Source organism: Daphnia carinata, chromosome 3 (assembly GCF_022539665.2).
Source record: "Daphnia carinata strain CSIRO-1 chromosome 3, CSIRO_AGI_Dcar_HiC_V3, whole genome shotgun sequence".
Classification (NCBI taxonomy): Eukaryota; Metazoa; Arthropoda; class Branchiopoda; order Diplostraca; family Daphniidae; genus Daphnia; species Daphnia carinata.
In genome coordinates, this window is record NC_081333.1 from 9,998,897 (window position 1) to 10,013,982 (window position 15,086).

At 40.7% G+C, this 15,086-nt stretch overlaps 1 protein-coding gene across 1 annotated transcript in view; it reads left to right on the forward strand.

Moving 5' to 3' along the window:
- The first annotated feature begins 76 nt into the window (after nucleotides 1-76).
- LOC130685233 (ETS-like protein pointed) overlaps nucleotides 77-15,086 on the forward strand; it is a 31,068-nt gene continuing 16,058 nt past the window's right edge. The window contains exons 1-3 of the mRNA XM_057508496.2: nucleotides 77-318; nucleotides 3,757-3,881; nucleotides 5,382-5,598. Of these exons, the coding sequence (XP_057364479.1) occupies nucleotides 3,765-3,881; nucleotides 5,382-5,598 (334 nt within the window). The 5' untranslated portion in view covers nucleotides 77-318; nucleotides 3,757-3,764. The remainder of the gene's footprint in view (nucleotides 319-3,756; nucleotides 3,882-5,381; nucleotides 5,599-15,086) is intronic.

Here is a 15,086-nt window from a genome sequence, read left to right on the forward strand (position 1 = left end):
CCAACTGAGAAGAGGCATATAGTCATACAGTGGAGAGGAGTCTCATGGCAACGGCCACGCAAATGCACGAGCAGTACTGACGAAACGTCAACCTCCCCCCCGCGTGTGTGCTCAGTTCCAGCCCGTGAACAGCAGATCAAAACTAAAATTTCCTCTTGCCTGAGTGGACGTGTATTCACTCGCCGTCATCGACACACATGTGGACACTCTAGAAATCGCCGTTGTGTTTTTGTTTGTTTTTTTTGTGTCCACTCTTTTTTTTGTGTTGTTGATCGTTTTCAACTATCTCGTTCGTCGAACGCACTTCATTTTCACCAGGTAAGACTCTCTCTCACTTGATTGCCACGTTGTTTTTTTTGCAATTAGCATGGCCGGTTTCTACAAGTGTGGGTGACAATATTACGACACGTTGTTCTTGACGTCATGTTACCCTTTTGAAAACCTTATCGTTGTGTATTTATGTTGATAGCACACGTTGCATTTCGTCACGAGTTCGAAAGGTTCCACTCAAAAACAAATACGGCGGTTATTTCAAATTCTCCTGTTGCCATTATTATTATGTTTCGAGGGGGCGGTTATGATGTCGTGGGAAATCAGTGTTTCATTTTTCGTAACGCCTCGAGGCTGGTCGCTTTTTATTGTAATGGCTGCGCCCTTGGTCCTTACACACGTAAAAAAATCTTATTTTTTCCCCCCTCACCGAGCCACCGGTGAATTAAAGAATACAATAATAAAAGTGTATTCAAGGGTGGGAACACACACACAACAATGTAGCTACTTGCTCTTCTTCTTCTTGTTATTATTATTTAATTTTTTAATACTTGCAAGATTCACCCCTTTTTGATTGTTGTCGGGCCTCTTCTTTTCATTTTGAACGGTCTGAACGCTTTTCAGTTGCTGGCCAAGAGACTCGAATTTCAAAAGGGGGGTGCCAAAAAAAAACCTTTTTTTAGGGAGAGAGAGGGGGAGGGGGGGGGTTGGTAGAGTGCCATATAATACGATGGGTAATTTGAGATTGGCAACGTTATAACCGAAAAATATCACTCTCTTTCAGTTGAGAAAAAAGAGATCTTTTGTGTGTGAGAGTGTCTCATCAAATCCATTCCCAGAAAGAAGAGCTGCTCATCTCTAGAACTCTTAACATATTCTGAACACGGAGCAAAATCATCTTTTCTTCTTCACCCGATTTCTATCTCCTTCTTATTTATAACGAATTTTATTTTTTACTGTTGTAAATTCTACTTCAAGTCTTGTTACTTTTATTTATTTTTTTCGAAAAATGGGATCTCTATAAAAGTTACTGTCGTTGCTTTTTAATGGAGCTCTCCCTCCCCTCTTACTATTTTCTTTTTTTGTGAATAGAGAAAGAGACTCTCCTCGAGTCGCCCCCCATCTCCATTCATCTCGTGATTGTTCACTTTTTTTTTCTTGCTCTCCGGCCAAAGGGGTCAGTGTGTGTGTGTGTGTGTGTGTTAAGGTGGTGGATGATTGCACGACGCAAAAGGAGGGGGGAGAACAGGTAGCTGAAGAGGTGCCTCAGGTGAGTGTTATGAAACAACCCCATGTGTGTGAGCGAGCACACGTGAAAAGCTTATGTATACGACCCTATAATGTAATTGAGCAATAGTTTCTTCTCACGGTCCTTCTGCTTACTATGCAAATGATTTCATCTCTATTTTTTTTTTTGGTTCCTCGTAAAAAATAAAAAATAAAGGGAAAATTTTCAAATTTAAAGCCCTTTGCTCTCGAGATGACCGGATGCGGTCGATTTAGGACATTAATGAACTCTCTCTCTCTCTCTCTCTCTCTCTCTCTCTGAGCTTTTTTTTTTTGTTGACCCCACCGGAGGGTGGACTATTATTCTCGTTACCTTGTCATGTACAACCGTCAACAGTTTGAAAATCCAGGGCTTCCGGTTGCTATTTTGTGAATGTAATTGAAAGTCTACGAGAGAAACAGAGAGAGGCTCCTGTCGTCGTGCCCAGTCACGTGATCTTTGTCTTGTTTCATTGTGTTACACCCCTATTCAAAGATGCAGATTGAAATGTGAAAAGAAAACGAAATTTACTCTTTAACAGTAGTTTCTCCTTCCATCTCATTTTGATCTTAATCAAGAGCGGAAATGACGGAGCCGTAATCTTTTTTTTTTTTCAAAAAAAGGTAATGACCTTTAGATCATCAAAGGGTTCAAAGGTGTGGCCGTCTACATTTTTATGCGATAAGACGGACCAGTCCACTTAACTTAAAACTCCTCCCAATTGCAGGTGTTAATTTTATGTACCCCCCCCCCCCATAACGTGAACTGTCTGCCTTTAATCGTTTAAAACATTCACGGCACTGGAGCCAACTTCTTTCGCCTAATGCGTTGATAAATAATTAATTATCACAGTTCTAACATTCGCTCATTTAAAAGCACTTTTGCCAACTGCTACGCAAAAAAAAAAAAAATGGAAAGCTAAAAGCACCAAAAAAAAGTAGATGACACAGAAAAGAGAGTGACCTTATTTCTTAAAATTTAATTTGATATGGGGGGGGGGGATGCAGCGTATAGTGTTAAGAATTGACCCCGGTACACACACACATAGAGCCATACGCTGGCCATCTGTTGCTTCTGGTTCATGCTGCAGGGGGTTTATCCACCACCACTACCCACGGAACCTGTTGGTAGTTAAACAAGTGAAAGGAGATGAGGGGGGTGAAGTTGTTCCCATCCCACACACACACACACACACACACAAAAGAGAAAGAAAAAAAAAAGACAACGTGAGAAAGAGGCTCACCCCCCACAAGTCCCTGGGAGGTCATCCACTCTGTACTTATTATTATTGGATTATCGATAACATTTGACTAATCGTCTTTCAGAGTAATTGACCCTGTGTGTTTACCGTGTCAATCCGACTTCCGGATGAAAGGAGATGACCCCCCTTTCTTTCTTTTTTTTTTTTTTCTTATGGCCTCTAATCTACATAAATTGTTCGTTAGCTTTCCTCTTTTTGAGAACAATAGCGCACCCCCAGCGTTCAAGTCTGAAAAGTCTGAACGTGAGTCACAGTTTTACACGCGCAGTGCGAGAAATGGCTGCCATAAGTGTAAGAAACATGAGGTGAGGCCAGCGTGAGAGATGCGTTTGGGTAGTGCGAAGTTTACTCTTCTTCCATGGCTTTGGTCGTTTTATAAATAGAATAAGAAGCTCCGAGCCGATTTGAGCGGGCCGCCCCTTCGCAGGCGAAACGCGCGCGGGTCGCTTGAATGGCTTTCCGTTTCGGACTTGGGTGTCTATGACGCGCATTGCCACGACTCGCCCTTTTTTTTTTTTTTTTTTGGCTTGAAAAAAAAAATGGGAGCTGATGGTTCATCCCTTAATGAGAAATTCAAAAATTTTGCATATGGAAAAACAACGGAGTTTCTTTTTACGATTTTACTGGTCATAGAAGATGGTCTGATAAGAGAAAAAAGTTCGCGTCTCAGATATCTTCGACACTCACTCAGCATTTTTTTTTCAATTTTCTTTAATTTTTTTTTTGTTGCTCTTTAAAAACTGTGTTTGAATGACGATGACTTGTGCTTGACCTTGACAAAAAAATTGATTGAATCAACTCGAATGGATTCGCTGAATCGGCTTACTCCACATTTCGCTATCGTTTGCAAATCAAATTCAATCGCCTCCTGTTTCGTTTTTGCTCAACACATTTCTTACGATCATTTCTATAACTTAACATGTCTTTTTTTTTCTTCTTTGCTATGTTTGGCGGCCAGTTTTCCGGATGACGACAATGGAACTGGAAGCGTCCCTCTATCACGCCTCCGACAACATAAGCAGCATCATGAGCAATAACGCCAACGGTAAAGGCCATGAAAATGTCGGAACACGACGACGTAAGGTAAGACAAACAAAACCCCCTAAAAAATGACGTAAAAAAATCTATCGCTGCCATTCTAAAGGGGAAAAACTCTTTGCAATAAGTTTAAAAACAAAAATATCGGGAAAAAGTTCGCTTGAACTCTTGATAGGGTCCGCTATTGCGATCGTTTGCTGATGTTTATTGGATCGTGTCGTCAACTCGAGAATGTTTTTAGGCACAAGTCCTTGGAACGAAGCGGAGAAGAAGAAGAAGTAGAACCGAAAAAGAGAGTGAAGAGAGAAAAGACGGGGGAGGAGGGAGGAAAAAAAAAAAGTAAATCATAACAAAATGGGTGCGAAAAAAAAAAAAGGGAGAGGGGAGTGCGGGAGGGAGAACGAGGCCAGAAAGGTGTCGAGTCGACACGGGCGTTTATAGAGAGAGAGAGAGAGAAGCGCGCGGTTACAACAAACATTTCGTTCGTGTTGTATGTATTACTCGTTTACTTCTTTTTTTTTCCGAGGGTGGCCGCGGGATTGTTGAATGATTTGTACAAAAAGTAGAGTCATCTAGCGGTCAACAATGAAGTTTTGATGAACGCCATCTAACGACGGTATATAGAAATACGAAATGATGAAATTTGTACCGATGCACACATTTCCCATTCCAACGAGCGCGTTCGGAACATGTGCATGAAATCGTAGTCAACAAGAAGATGGAGATCGGGCTCAATGAGGCGATAAAAAGAAGTGAAACCTTATTAGAAAAACAACAAAAGAAAAAGAAAATCGGGGCGAAACAAAAGTAGAAGGAAGATTCAGGGAGTACAAAACGATAGATGATACGTTGGTGGGGGAGTTGAATTGAAAAAAAAAAAATCGAGACGAGAGAGACTACGTGTCCGGTAGATCGCACAAACCAATACAGGCAGACATAGAAAGAAAAGAAAGCCAATGTCTTAGAGAAAAGAAGATGCCCGTGCCAATGGACTGCAGTTTCTTTTTTTACATGAAACGGGCCCGGGCTCAGTAATTCAAGACGGGAAAGATCTGAATCGAATCGAGGCACTATGAAAGGCGATGGGGAATGGGGGAGATGAAGCTCTTCTTCGTCTGCCATATTCTCTTCGATCTTCTCTGTTTTGAAGATCGAAAAAAAAAAAAATGGCTGTTGGCTGTCATAGGATATGAGATTCGCGCCGCCCGCCGGAATCGCCGAGCAACAACCTTTCTAACTCCCCCACTCGTCTCTCTCTCCCTTTTCTTTATTTGATGAAATGATAGGCACGTTAGCCGAAAAAAAAAAATTAAAAAAAAAGACGAGATGACGAACGTCGTTTGGAACACGGATCATTCCATCAGGGCTCCCGGAAACGCGAATCCATGCGATGCCGTTGATTGAAATCCAATCAACAATCTTTTCTTTCTTTCTTCTTCTTCTTTTTTTTTTAATGATTATCTATCGCCATCTCTCTGTTTGCCTGTTATTCACGTTTCTCTTATTCCATGTGTCCCTCTTTTTCGCTGTCTTTTAATTATATAGATAACGTTCGCCATGGAGGTACGGGTGAAGCAGGAGTCGCAAGACGAGGCGCTAGTCCCGCTCTGCGGCAAATCCAGCAGCACCGGCAACGGCCACAGCAGCAATAACAACAACAGTCATTCCGTCAACGGATCGGCCATCAACAATCCTCCTCAACCCGGACCCATGCAGAAAGTGCCATCTCTATCCGATCTCTCAGATCCGGAAAGCTCATTAGGTAAGTGATTTTCATTCATTTTTCTTGTCTTTGGTCTCGAACGTTTGGATTTCATTTTGAAAATCGGTCATTTTGAATATGGCGCCATCTTTGATCGTTTTGATCATATTCTCGTGAAGTGTGTAGAGCGGAGAAAATATGTTTTTTTTTTTAAAAAAGGTCGAAAGAAGAAAGAAAAAAAGATTTATTTCCGGCTGACTGGAGGTTGATCCAATTACATAGTGGCGGTACCGCCGTAAAGCAACAAGTTGTTAAGCCCGCGCGCCCTTGGCTCGTAGTGAGGGGGTGGGGGGGGGGGAGAAAAGAGACGACCCCGCGAGCTTCTGTTTGTGTATTTTGCCTTCAACGAAAAAAAGAAAGAAAAAAATAGGGAAGAGAGATGGTAGGAAAAAGAAAAAATCCGAAAATGAGGAAGTGACTCGTTGAGGGCCAATTGAATCAATCGACCGAATCACCATCATCGTCGACCTTGCTGCCCAGCGTTTTTTTTTTTTCGTTCGTTCAGTTTCGTGCTGGCCCGAATATTTTCATCCGCGACGATTGCATTTCGTCGCAACTCTTATAGTTAATAAGTTTAGCAATAGATGGCTGTTTATGTGAAGAGAATTGTGTCGCAATTTTCAAACGGGCCCTTCCGCATTTGGAATGTTTTTCAAATTCCATTTTCGCTTTTGATTTCATTTTCTTGCGACATCCACTGAATTTTTTTTTTCTTTATTTGCTTGATTCAATCTTTCTCCTTTGTTGAATATTCACAACGGCTCTCATCACCTTTATTCAATCAGCGCGCTGATTGAATCAAGAGGCTCGCTCAATTGGCAACTGTAATTGGATCGCCCAATCAAGTTATGTTCCATCCCGTCGCTTGAAGAACAAGCGTCTTCTTTGATTTCACATTTTGTTTCATTTTCTCCTCATTTTTTTTTTCGGCATGTTGTTTTAAAAAGAAAAAAAAAAGAGGGAGACATTCGTTTGATTTAAGTTCGTAACAGAAAGAAAACCATTTAGGCCTACAAGTCTCGTTATTATGCGCTAGGCAATATGGTTTGTAAATCATTCAATCAGAATGCAGTTTGGTTAATGGTGGGACTGTCACTGAAATGGTCGACTGATTGAAAAAAGTGGCCCTCTCCTCATCGTCCCACGAAGTTATGATGTCCTCGACTTTGTTCAGAAAACGTGCCAACGTCTGTTATTTGTTTATTTTTTTTTCCATCCAATAATTGCTGGCCGTTTTAAACCGTTACAGCTGAAACGCTTCTTTAAACTGTGCTGCACACAAACTTAAATCTAAACTGAAAACCCATTCCAATCTTTAAAAGAAAAAAAAAAAAAATAACGAAAAGAAAAAGAAGTTTTCGTTTGGTAGTGGTTAGACGGCCACCTTATCGCTGTGGACCAGTAATATTTCGGGGTCTTGGTGAGAACAACAACAAAACAAAACAAAATCTTCCAATAAACAAAGCGTCACGTCGAGGGGCAACAACAACAACTTCAGAAGAAGAAAAAAAAAATAGGAATGAGATCAACTCGATCTAGCCGCAGTGTTTCTTATGTTTTAGCGATTGCGTCGATCTTGGAGGCGAACGTTTGCTAACTAAAAGAAAGAAAAATAAGAAAAATAACGAGTGTTATTGTAGAGATGTGTGTGGGTCTCCCATTCTCTTGTCACCGCTTTGCTACCAACAACAACCACCACCACTAGTGGAAAAACTGCGGTTTCCGTTCTATGCTGATAACTAACTGCTTCACCATTGGGAGTTGATCATCTCTGCTCTTTTCTCGCCAACCAAAACTCGTTCGAAACTCTCTGCCCGAGCTTTCGAGCTCGTTACATTTCTTCTTGTTTTTTTCTGCCAGATTTTTGCTTGACTTTCTTCAGTCACGCCGTGTCGTCCGTGTTCGATGAGCTGCATTCTCAAAACGATACAGTCCCCACACTCTTGATTTTCCCCCCCCCCCCTAAGTTGCGTGTGCCAATCGTGTATGGCTCTTTTCGGTTTTCACCGGTTGACATCCAGTTACCATCTTATTGAGATTCACCACTTGTCGTTTCGTTTTAAAAAGGTACTGCATTTTTTTTTTTTTTTAATTTATACTCTTAAATGCAATAGCGGATTTTTTCGAGAAATGTAGGCCTACAGCAATTGGCCTATTGAATTAGACTACATTTCCGACTGTCTTTTTTTTTTTTTATGATGATGATTCCCTTTAACTGCTGACATCAGAAAAATAAAAGACAGGGGGGACTTCATTGTCTGGTGTGACAGGATCCTTTCCATCATCCCCCGTCTGGATATATAATCTCTAATTACAGCATGATCTGTTCGTCTATAACAATCACCGGAGAGAGGCTCAGAATAAGAGGGGTAGGACTGCAAAGAGAAGAGAGGAGGGGGGGGTGTCTTTTCATTTTTATAAATATTCTTCACAAGTAGTAGAGAGAGAGAGAGAGAGAGAGAGAGAAAAAAGGGGGGAGAAAGAGGGGGGAGAAAGAGGGGGGAGGGAGACGGCGGCCGGAAGCGGGTCAGGTGGAGACGACGTTCGGTTAGGGTGGCGACTTTGGTGCTTGCTGCTGAGGCTAGTCCGTCGCTTTCTGCTGGATGAGTTTTCAAGGCGCATTGTAAGGTTTTTTCCCACGTTACTTCATCTAGGAAGAGAGAAGAGAAACGAAAGACATAGGGGCAAGGGGTTGTACGCGTGTAGCCTACACCGGTCTCCTTCGTCTATATAACAACACACACATGCGAACAGAGTAGGGCGCAATAAGAACCGGATGCCACCCCCGTGTGCTCTTATTTTCTTTCTTTTTTTTTTTAACCCCCGTTTTTTTTTTTAAAGACATCTTGTATAATTTCTACAGTATTCATAATTCCCCCCCCCCTCTCGTCTACTGTCGGGGAAATTTTTAAACGTCACGAAAGCGGAAAGCAAAATAATACGTGTGTTGCAATCATTTGGATATATGTCACCATTTTTATTGTAGGCTTTTCTTGTTATTTCTTTTTTATCTTTTTGTTTGTTTTTTTAGACAGGGAGGGGGGGGGGGGGGGTTACGGGGGAATGTTATGATGCGGATTAATGCCGAATTGTTAGCAAACGTATTCGACAAATAACTCATTTCCCTCAAGTCTCTTATTGGCTACTGACGAGGGGGGGGGGGGATTTGAATCGAAAAAAAGGAGCACTTCCGTTCTCTTACTCTCTCTCTGATAAAGAGAAAACTTTATTGTTTTTTGTTGTTGTCATGACCCGGGCCTCGACCTCCTTTTTTTTTTTCTTTCTCTATCGTTGCGCTTATATTTCTTAATACTCTTTTATTTATTATTATTATTATTATTATTTTTTTAATAACATCCCCAAAAAGAATGTTGTTTGAGGTAATCATAAAACGGTGCGGTTCTAATCCGTCACCGCTGCGGATTTTTAGACGCGTGTAAATAATCAAGACGGATCGTGTTTCGATGGTTCATTTTGTCGTCCGACTATACATCATCCGAAAATATGCGTCGTGTACTGGAATTACTGGAAAAATAACTTCCCCTTTTTATTTTAGTGTTTTCCTTCTTTATTTCCTAACATGTAGGTTGGCCGGGCGTTGTTCCGTCCCCACCTGAAAATCATATAATTGGGACGAACCTCGTCTCTCTCTTTCTCTCTTTCGTTCTCTTGTTCCGCATTTTCCGAGTCACGGATGGACTCGCTCGAATGATTTTCCGCGCATATCCCTCCTCCTTTTTTTTTCTTTCTTTCTTTCTTTCTTTTCTATATAATACAATATAGCTTTAATTGTTTCTGCATTTATTATTATGACTATACAAGCAGCCGGAGAACGAAGAGGGTTTTTTTTTAGTCAGGCAGGTGCACCGAATTATCGTCTACAGTCAGGTGCACCGCTATTTTTATTTATTTTTTAACAGCCCCAACATTCGGTTTGATCATGAATCCACCCTTAACGAACGGGATTTTTTTTTTTTTTCCTCTTTTATTATTAAAATTTAAATGTGACTTAACTCTTCAAAAAATCAAATAAAAATAAAGAATTGGAGACAAAACTAACAGGTTGAATCTGGGCGCGGCTTTTTTTTTTTTCATTCCTATTGTCGGAAAAGCTTTTTTTTGTCCCGCCCGGCTTCAAAAACTTGACGGATGCATTTGTCACACACACACAAAAAAAAAAAAAAGAGAAGGCGTCGCCAGCCGCCATTGTTCTTTTTTTTTTATTATTATTATTCCCGTTCTGATTTGCATCGCGACGATGATTATCTCCACTTTTTTTTTTTTTTGTTATTTTCGTTTTTTAAAAAATGGGGAAATCTTGACGTCCTGTCTTTTGTTGTTGTCAATTTTTTGAATGTTTCTCTTACTCATTTTTTTTTTTTTTTTTGTTTTCGAACTGTTATATTTGAACGAAACTTGTCGCCACCGTGTTATATATTCAATATTTCTTTTGAAAGAAACAGAGAGAGAGAAAGGGCAAGCGTTGAAAAAAAAAAAAAGGGTGCGATGGTGTGGCACGTCTTTTGACACCTGGGCATCGCGCGCATCGTATTAGCGACAGTCGATAGCCGTGGCTCTTTTACCTTAGCGGAAAACATCAACAACGAAAAACCTCCCGAAAGTGACATCCATTAGCATTTCAATAGTCGATTTGTCGGATAGGTATCAACTCTTTTATAACTTAAAAAAAAAAATAATAATAAATAAAAAAATCTTTTGCGGGGGGGTACCGATTTGTTTTCATTCCGCCTTCTTTCTCACATGTCGGGGCGATTTTGGCGACTCCATAGTTCATTTGGAACTGATGGATGAGCCGATAAAAAAAAAATGCGGAGGAGGGAGAATTTTTTTGTTCTCTAGTTAAAAGAAGAAGAAAAAAAATGCTTAACTAGAATAAAGAAGATAATGAATTTATCTGGGGGGGTTTGAATACACCAAAAATAGGGAGAAGGGGCCCGCATCGGTCGGGCTGCTGTTGCTGGGAAATGATGATAAAAAAAAAATCAAGAACATGAAAGCAGAAAGAAAAAAAAAAAAGGCTATAGCTTTTCATCCATACGTTAACAAACACACAATGTCGATGGGGTTTTCTTTTTTTTTTTTCCTAGTTTGTTATCTCGCGGCGGGCCACCATCATCGCCCGCCATTAGTTAAATGGATGAGAGGCTCGTGTGTCAGACAGCAGCGAACTCGAGAGGGAACGAACCATCAATTGAGATCATCAGCGAGAGAGACAGTCGAGAAAGAGGTTCTTATCCTAAACCCGTGGCTGTTAAGGGCACAGCTCCCGTCTTTTTGATTTTTTGTGTTGCAGCCATCGCTCATCTCTCCAATCTTTTCGAGTTAACTGACTTCTTTTTTTGGCTTCATCGTCACAATTGCTTTCTCGAGCCAGCAAACCGTCGATGATGACTGCTTCTTTTATCTGTTTAACTAGAAGCACACACACACACACAGAGAATGCCAACGATGCCTTTGTAATCTCTTGTCTCTCCTCCAAAACAACACATTTTTCTTTGAAACGGTAGTTTCTTAGAACCCCCCCCCCCTCCTTTTTATTTTGTGTGTTTCTCCAAAAAGGCTTTTTAAAACGATATCGTTCTCATTAAGGCTCCCCCCCCCCTCCTTAAAAAGATTGAAAGAGTTCAATGGGATCATTGACGTATGACCCGTATCATCGTCGAGTCCTCCTTTTCTTAATTTGTATTTATTTGTCTTATAAGAAGGGCATTCACAAACCAGTGGCTATGCGAGGGGGGGGGGGCATTTTTCGTGACCCGCACTCCGCTATTTTTTTTTTTTTTTTTTTTTTCTTTTTAAGGATAACACAAATTTCATCGCTCGCCTTTTTATTTTGCGCTTCTTTTGTGTTGAAGCTCCAATTTTGTTGTTCCTCTTGAGGATTTTGATTGAGAAGGCCTCACTTTGAAAGCGACATAAAAGATAGGGGACGACCGTAGGTCACGTGACCCTCTTCAGTTTTTATTCTGAAAGTTGACCGCGCCCTTTTTTTTTTCAAATTTCAATTTAATAACAGATTGATCTCGACTTTTTTGTTACTGCAACAACAAAAGATTTTTGTATTTTTTAAGTAGAGTACGAAGGGGAAGATTCCAATTTTTATTTTTATTCTTTCCCCCTCGGTGACTACGTTTATCTCTGTGAAGGCACTCGTAGACCGGATTTGATTGTCCGGAATCATGAATGAGCCTCCCTTTTTTTTTCCTATGGGTGTCTGTATATAAATAATATAAGGTTAGCTCCCTATCTCTAAAGAGAGAAAGGCAAAAAAAAAAAAAGCGGATGAATGGAACAAGACACATTCCCTCTTTCCCCCCATCTTCCAAACAGGAGGGACGGACGTGAAAAAAAAAAAAAAAAAGAAGAAATTAAGCGGCATCTACATGTTGAACGAGGGATGGGTATAGCCTCTCTACTATTACTACGTTGGGTGTGTATAGATGTCTAAGAAGAGAGTAGCCCGAAAAAGCAAAGCGTCGTATACATGCCGAGTCTATACAGAAACGGGGAAAGGAGAGGAATGAATGAACCAAACCCCAACAACTTCCTCCTCAGGGGTTCTCTCTTTTTTTTTTTTTTTCTTCCTCCCTTCTTCAGCACTATACACGGCCAACCACTACGACCATTCATAAAAACAGGAGAAGACTCCCTTTTTTATATATATATATATATATTTTTGTACATTTTATTTTATTTTTTTTCTTATATATTTATTTCCCCCTCCGGAGAGCCGCCCAAGGTGTAGGTGTATAATTCGAAGAGGAGAAGGGGGCGCGCTTGAATGGAGGGTCAAAGGCTCATATATAAGAAGAGGAACTTTTTTTTTTTTTTTTTTTTGGGTTGTCCTGAAAAACTGGACGTCGTCGCCTCCAGCTCCCCCTCTAGCTCTCTCCCGACTGAGTTGTGTGACCCAACTTCCGGCGGCGGAGTTCTCTCTCTCCTTCTATATACACACACACACACACGCGTGTACATAGACGAGTGAATATTATATATCCCCTTCTAGACTGCGCTCGGTCACACAAAGAACGCACGCACACATATCTACACGCATAACAAACAACATTCAATCCGTCATTTTGTTCGGAACACAAACGATAATAGAGAGGGAAACATCTAAGCACGTCTTTTGTTTTGCGATGGGCATCTCATTTTGTATTTGGCCAATCAAGTCGATATATTAGCTGTAGATTACGCTAATATTCGATTTATTAAAAAAAATAGATTTTAAGTGCAGAAAATCGGCGCGTGTGTCATCGAGTTCTATGCGAAGACGCCGATGAAGAGGGAAACGAAAGAAGAAGTGGCAGAAAAAAAAAATAAATAGCACTACTAGTTTTTTTTTTTTTTTTTATATAGCCAGCAGACTCCCGCGTGACTGCCTCCGGGCTAAAAAAAAAATCCTTTTTACCTTCTTTTGTCCACAAAAAAAAAAAAAAATGAATGCTATTCCCGCTGGCTATTTAAATCGTTGCTTCCCTCCGGCTTCCTATACATTTTGTGTGTGTGTGTGTGTGTGTGTGTTCGCCAGTCTTTGTCAGTTTTAATCTTTAGTTGATTCCACTTGATAGACATCGCGCGAGTTACTTGAATCCAGGATCCACTAATGCGCTTTAAAAAAAATAAAAGAAAACCGCTCGGAAAAAAATGCCCTCGTTCTTGCGTCGTTCAATGGCACTAACCACTTGGCATGTATAGACGTTTTTCTGAAATCAAAGCGGCAGCGAGCACGGATGTAAATGAAAGATTTCCTGGTTGGTCCTTATAGTTTTTCGTTCTCATTCAAAGAGAACCTATTGATCTATTGAAGAAGAAAAAGAAAAATGAATAAATAAAGAGGGACGAAGAGATGGACACGTGATGGCGTTTTGTGAATGAATGGCAGGGCGAAAGATGTTGCGGATGAATAGAATCTGTCCAGCGTGACGATTATGTAGACGATGATGAAAATCTTTCACGACTGACAGATACAACAATAGCTCTATAAAACGGGGATTTTCTTCTTAAAAGATCGTGGCGGTCTCTCTCGTTTTATTTTATTTCTTTTTTTTTTTTTTTTTTATCTTATTCATTTGGACAATGTTGTAGAGTTTCTACCTTTGAGCATTCGCCGCTAATTCGGAGGTCGATGATGTAGTCAGTGAATTTTCGTTCTTCTTTTATGCCGCTGACAGCATCAAACCGAAATTCACCTTGATGTCAATTAAAATCAATTGGCGGTAAGAGTTGCGAAACCTTCGTATCAATCCGTCGTTTCTTTTTTTTTTTTTTTTCATTTAAAACAAAAAAAAATAAAATAAAATTCCCCTCAAAATAACCGAAATAAAAATAATAAACGTACCAAAGACACCTACACGACCGATTTCCATGAAATAGTCATTTCGGGTAGGAGGGAGGTGGGTTGAATGGAAGGGAGGGGGGGGGGTTTAATGGGAGACGCACCACCTAGCGGCGGCTTTAACCTTGGGACCGAGTTCCCTCTGTTTCTGTGGATATGTTCTATAACAAACTGCGCGGCTGGACGATGGGGGTGGGCACCGCCTACACCACCCACCACCTTCTTCCGCCACGGAGACCCCGCCCACCGTGCGCCACTGAAAGAAGCCCAAGCAGGTTTTTTTTTTTTTTTTTATTTATATTTTTTTTTTTTCCTATTTTTCTCTTTCATCTTTTTTTTTTCTTTCCCCCTCTCCCTTTTTTTTCTACTTTTCTAGTAAACTTTGAGAGAAGCCCAGTCATTCATCAACCGTAAAGTTGAACGCATCGCAGTTAGAGACCATCGCTTTTTGCTCAGTTCTCTCTCTCTCTCTCTTATTAGAACGTGTGTGTTTTTGTTTTGGTTTTGACTCTTTGTCATTGTCCGGACGAGAAGCGAACTAGAAGAAAGAAAAAAAAAACAAGTGACAAACGACAATTCGCTGCCCATTTCAAAGCAAATTTTTGTTTTGTTTTCATTGATTGTTGTTTTTGTGTTTGAGTGCAACGAGTTTGATTCGTAAAAAAATGTGTACGGTGTGAAACATTAACGTGTGTGCTACTTGTTTGATTTTTGTTTTGCGAGGGGAAGGTTATCCTTCTCGGCTTGTTACCTTGAGTGGCTAGTGGCTCGCGTGAATTGCAAGTTTTTTTTTTTGTTGTCAACGCGCAACTAGACGTCAAGGACGTTGTTGGTCAAGCGAAGCCGACGTCGAACGACGCCTTACGCGTGAGCACCTGTTGATTACGCGATCACGTGGCGTGCTCTCATCTGTACCTCTTGATCGTCTCGAACGCACATTTTTTGATTTTTCATCCCCCGTTTATTATTTTTGAAAAAAACAAAAACAAATCGACTGACGGGAAACGAACAATCAAAAGATCGTCATCTTTCGACACGATTCTCTTTCAAGTCTTGGCCGCCATCATCATCGACGTTGATCGGGCTGATTATGTACATCGACTGTCACCCGAGGTTGATTATGATGGGC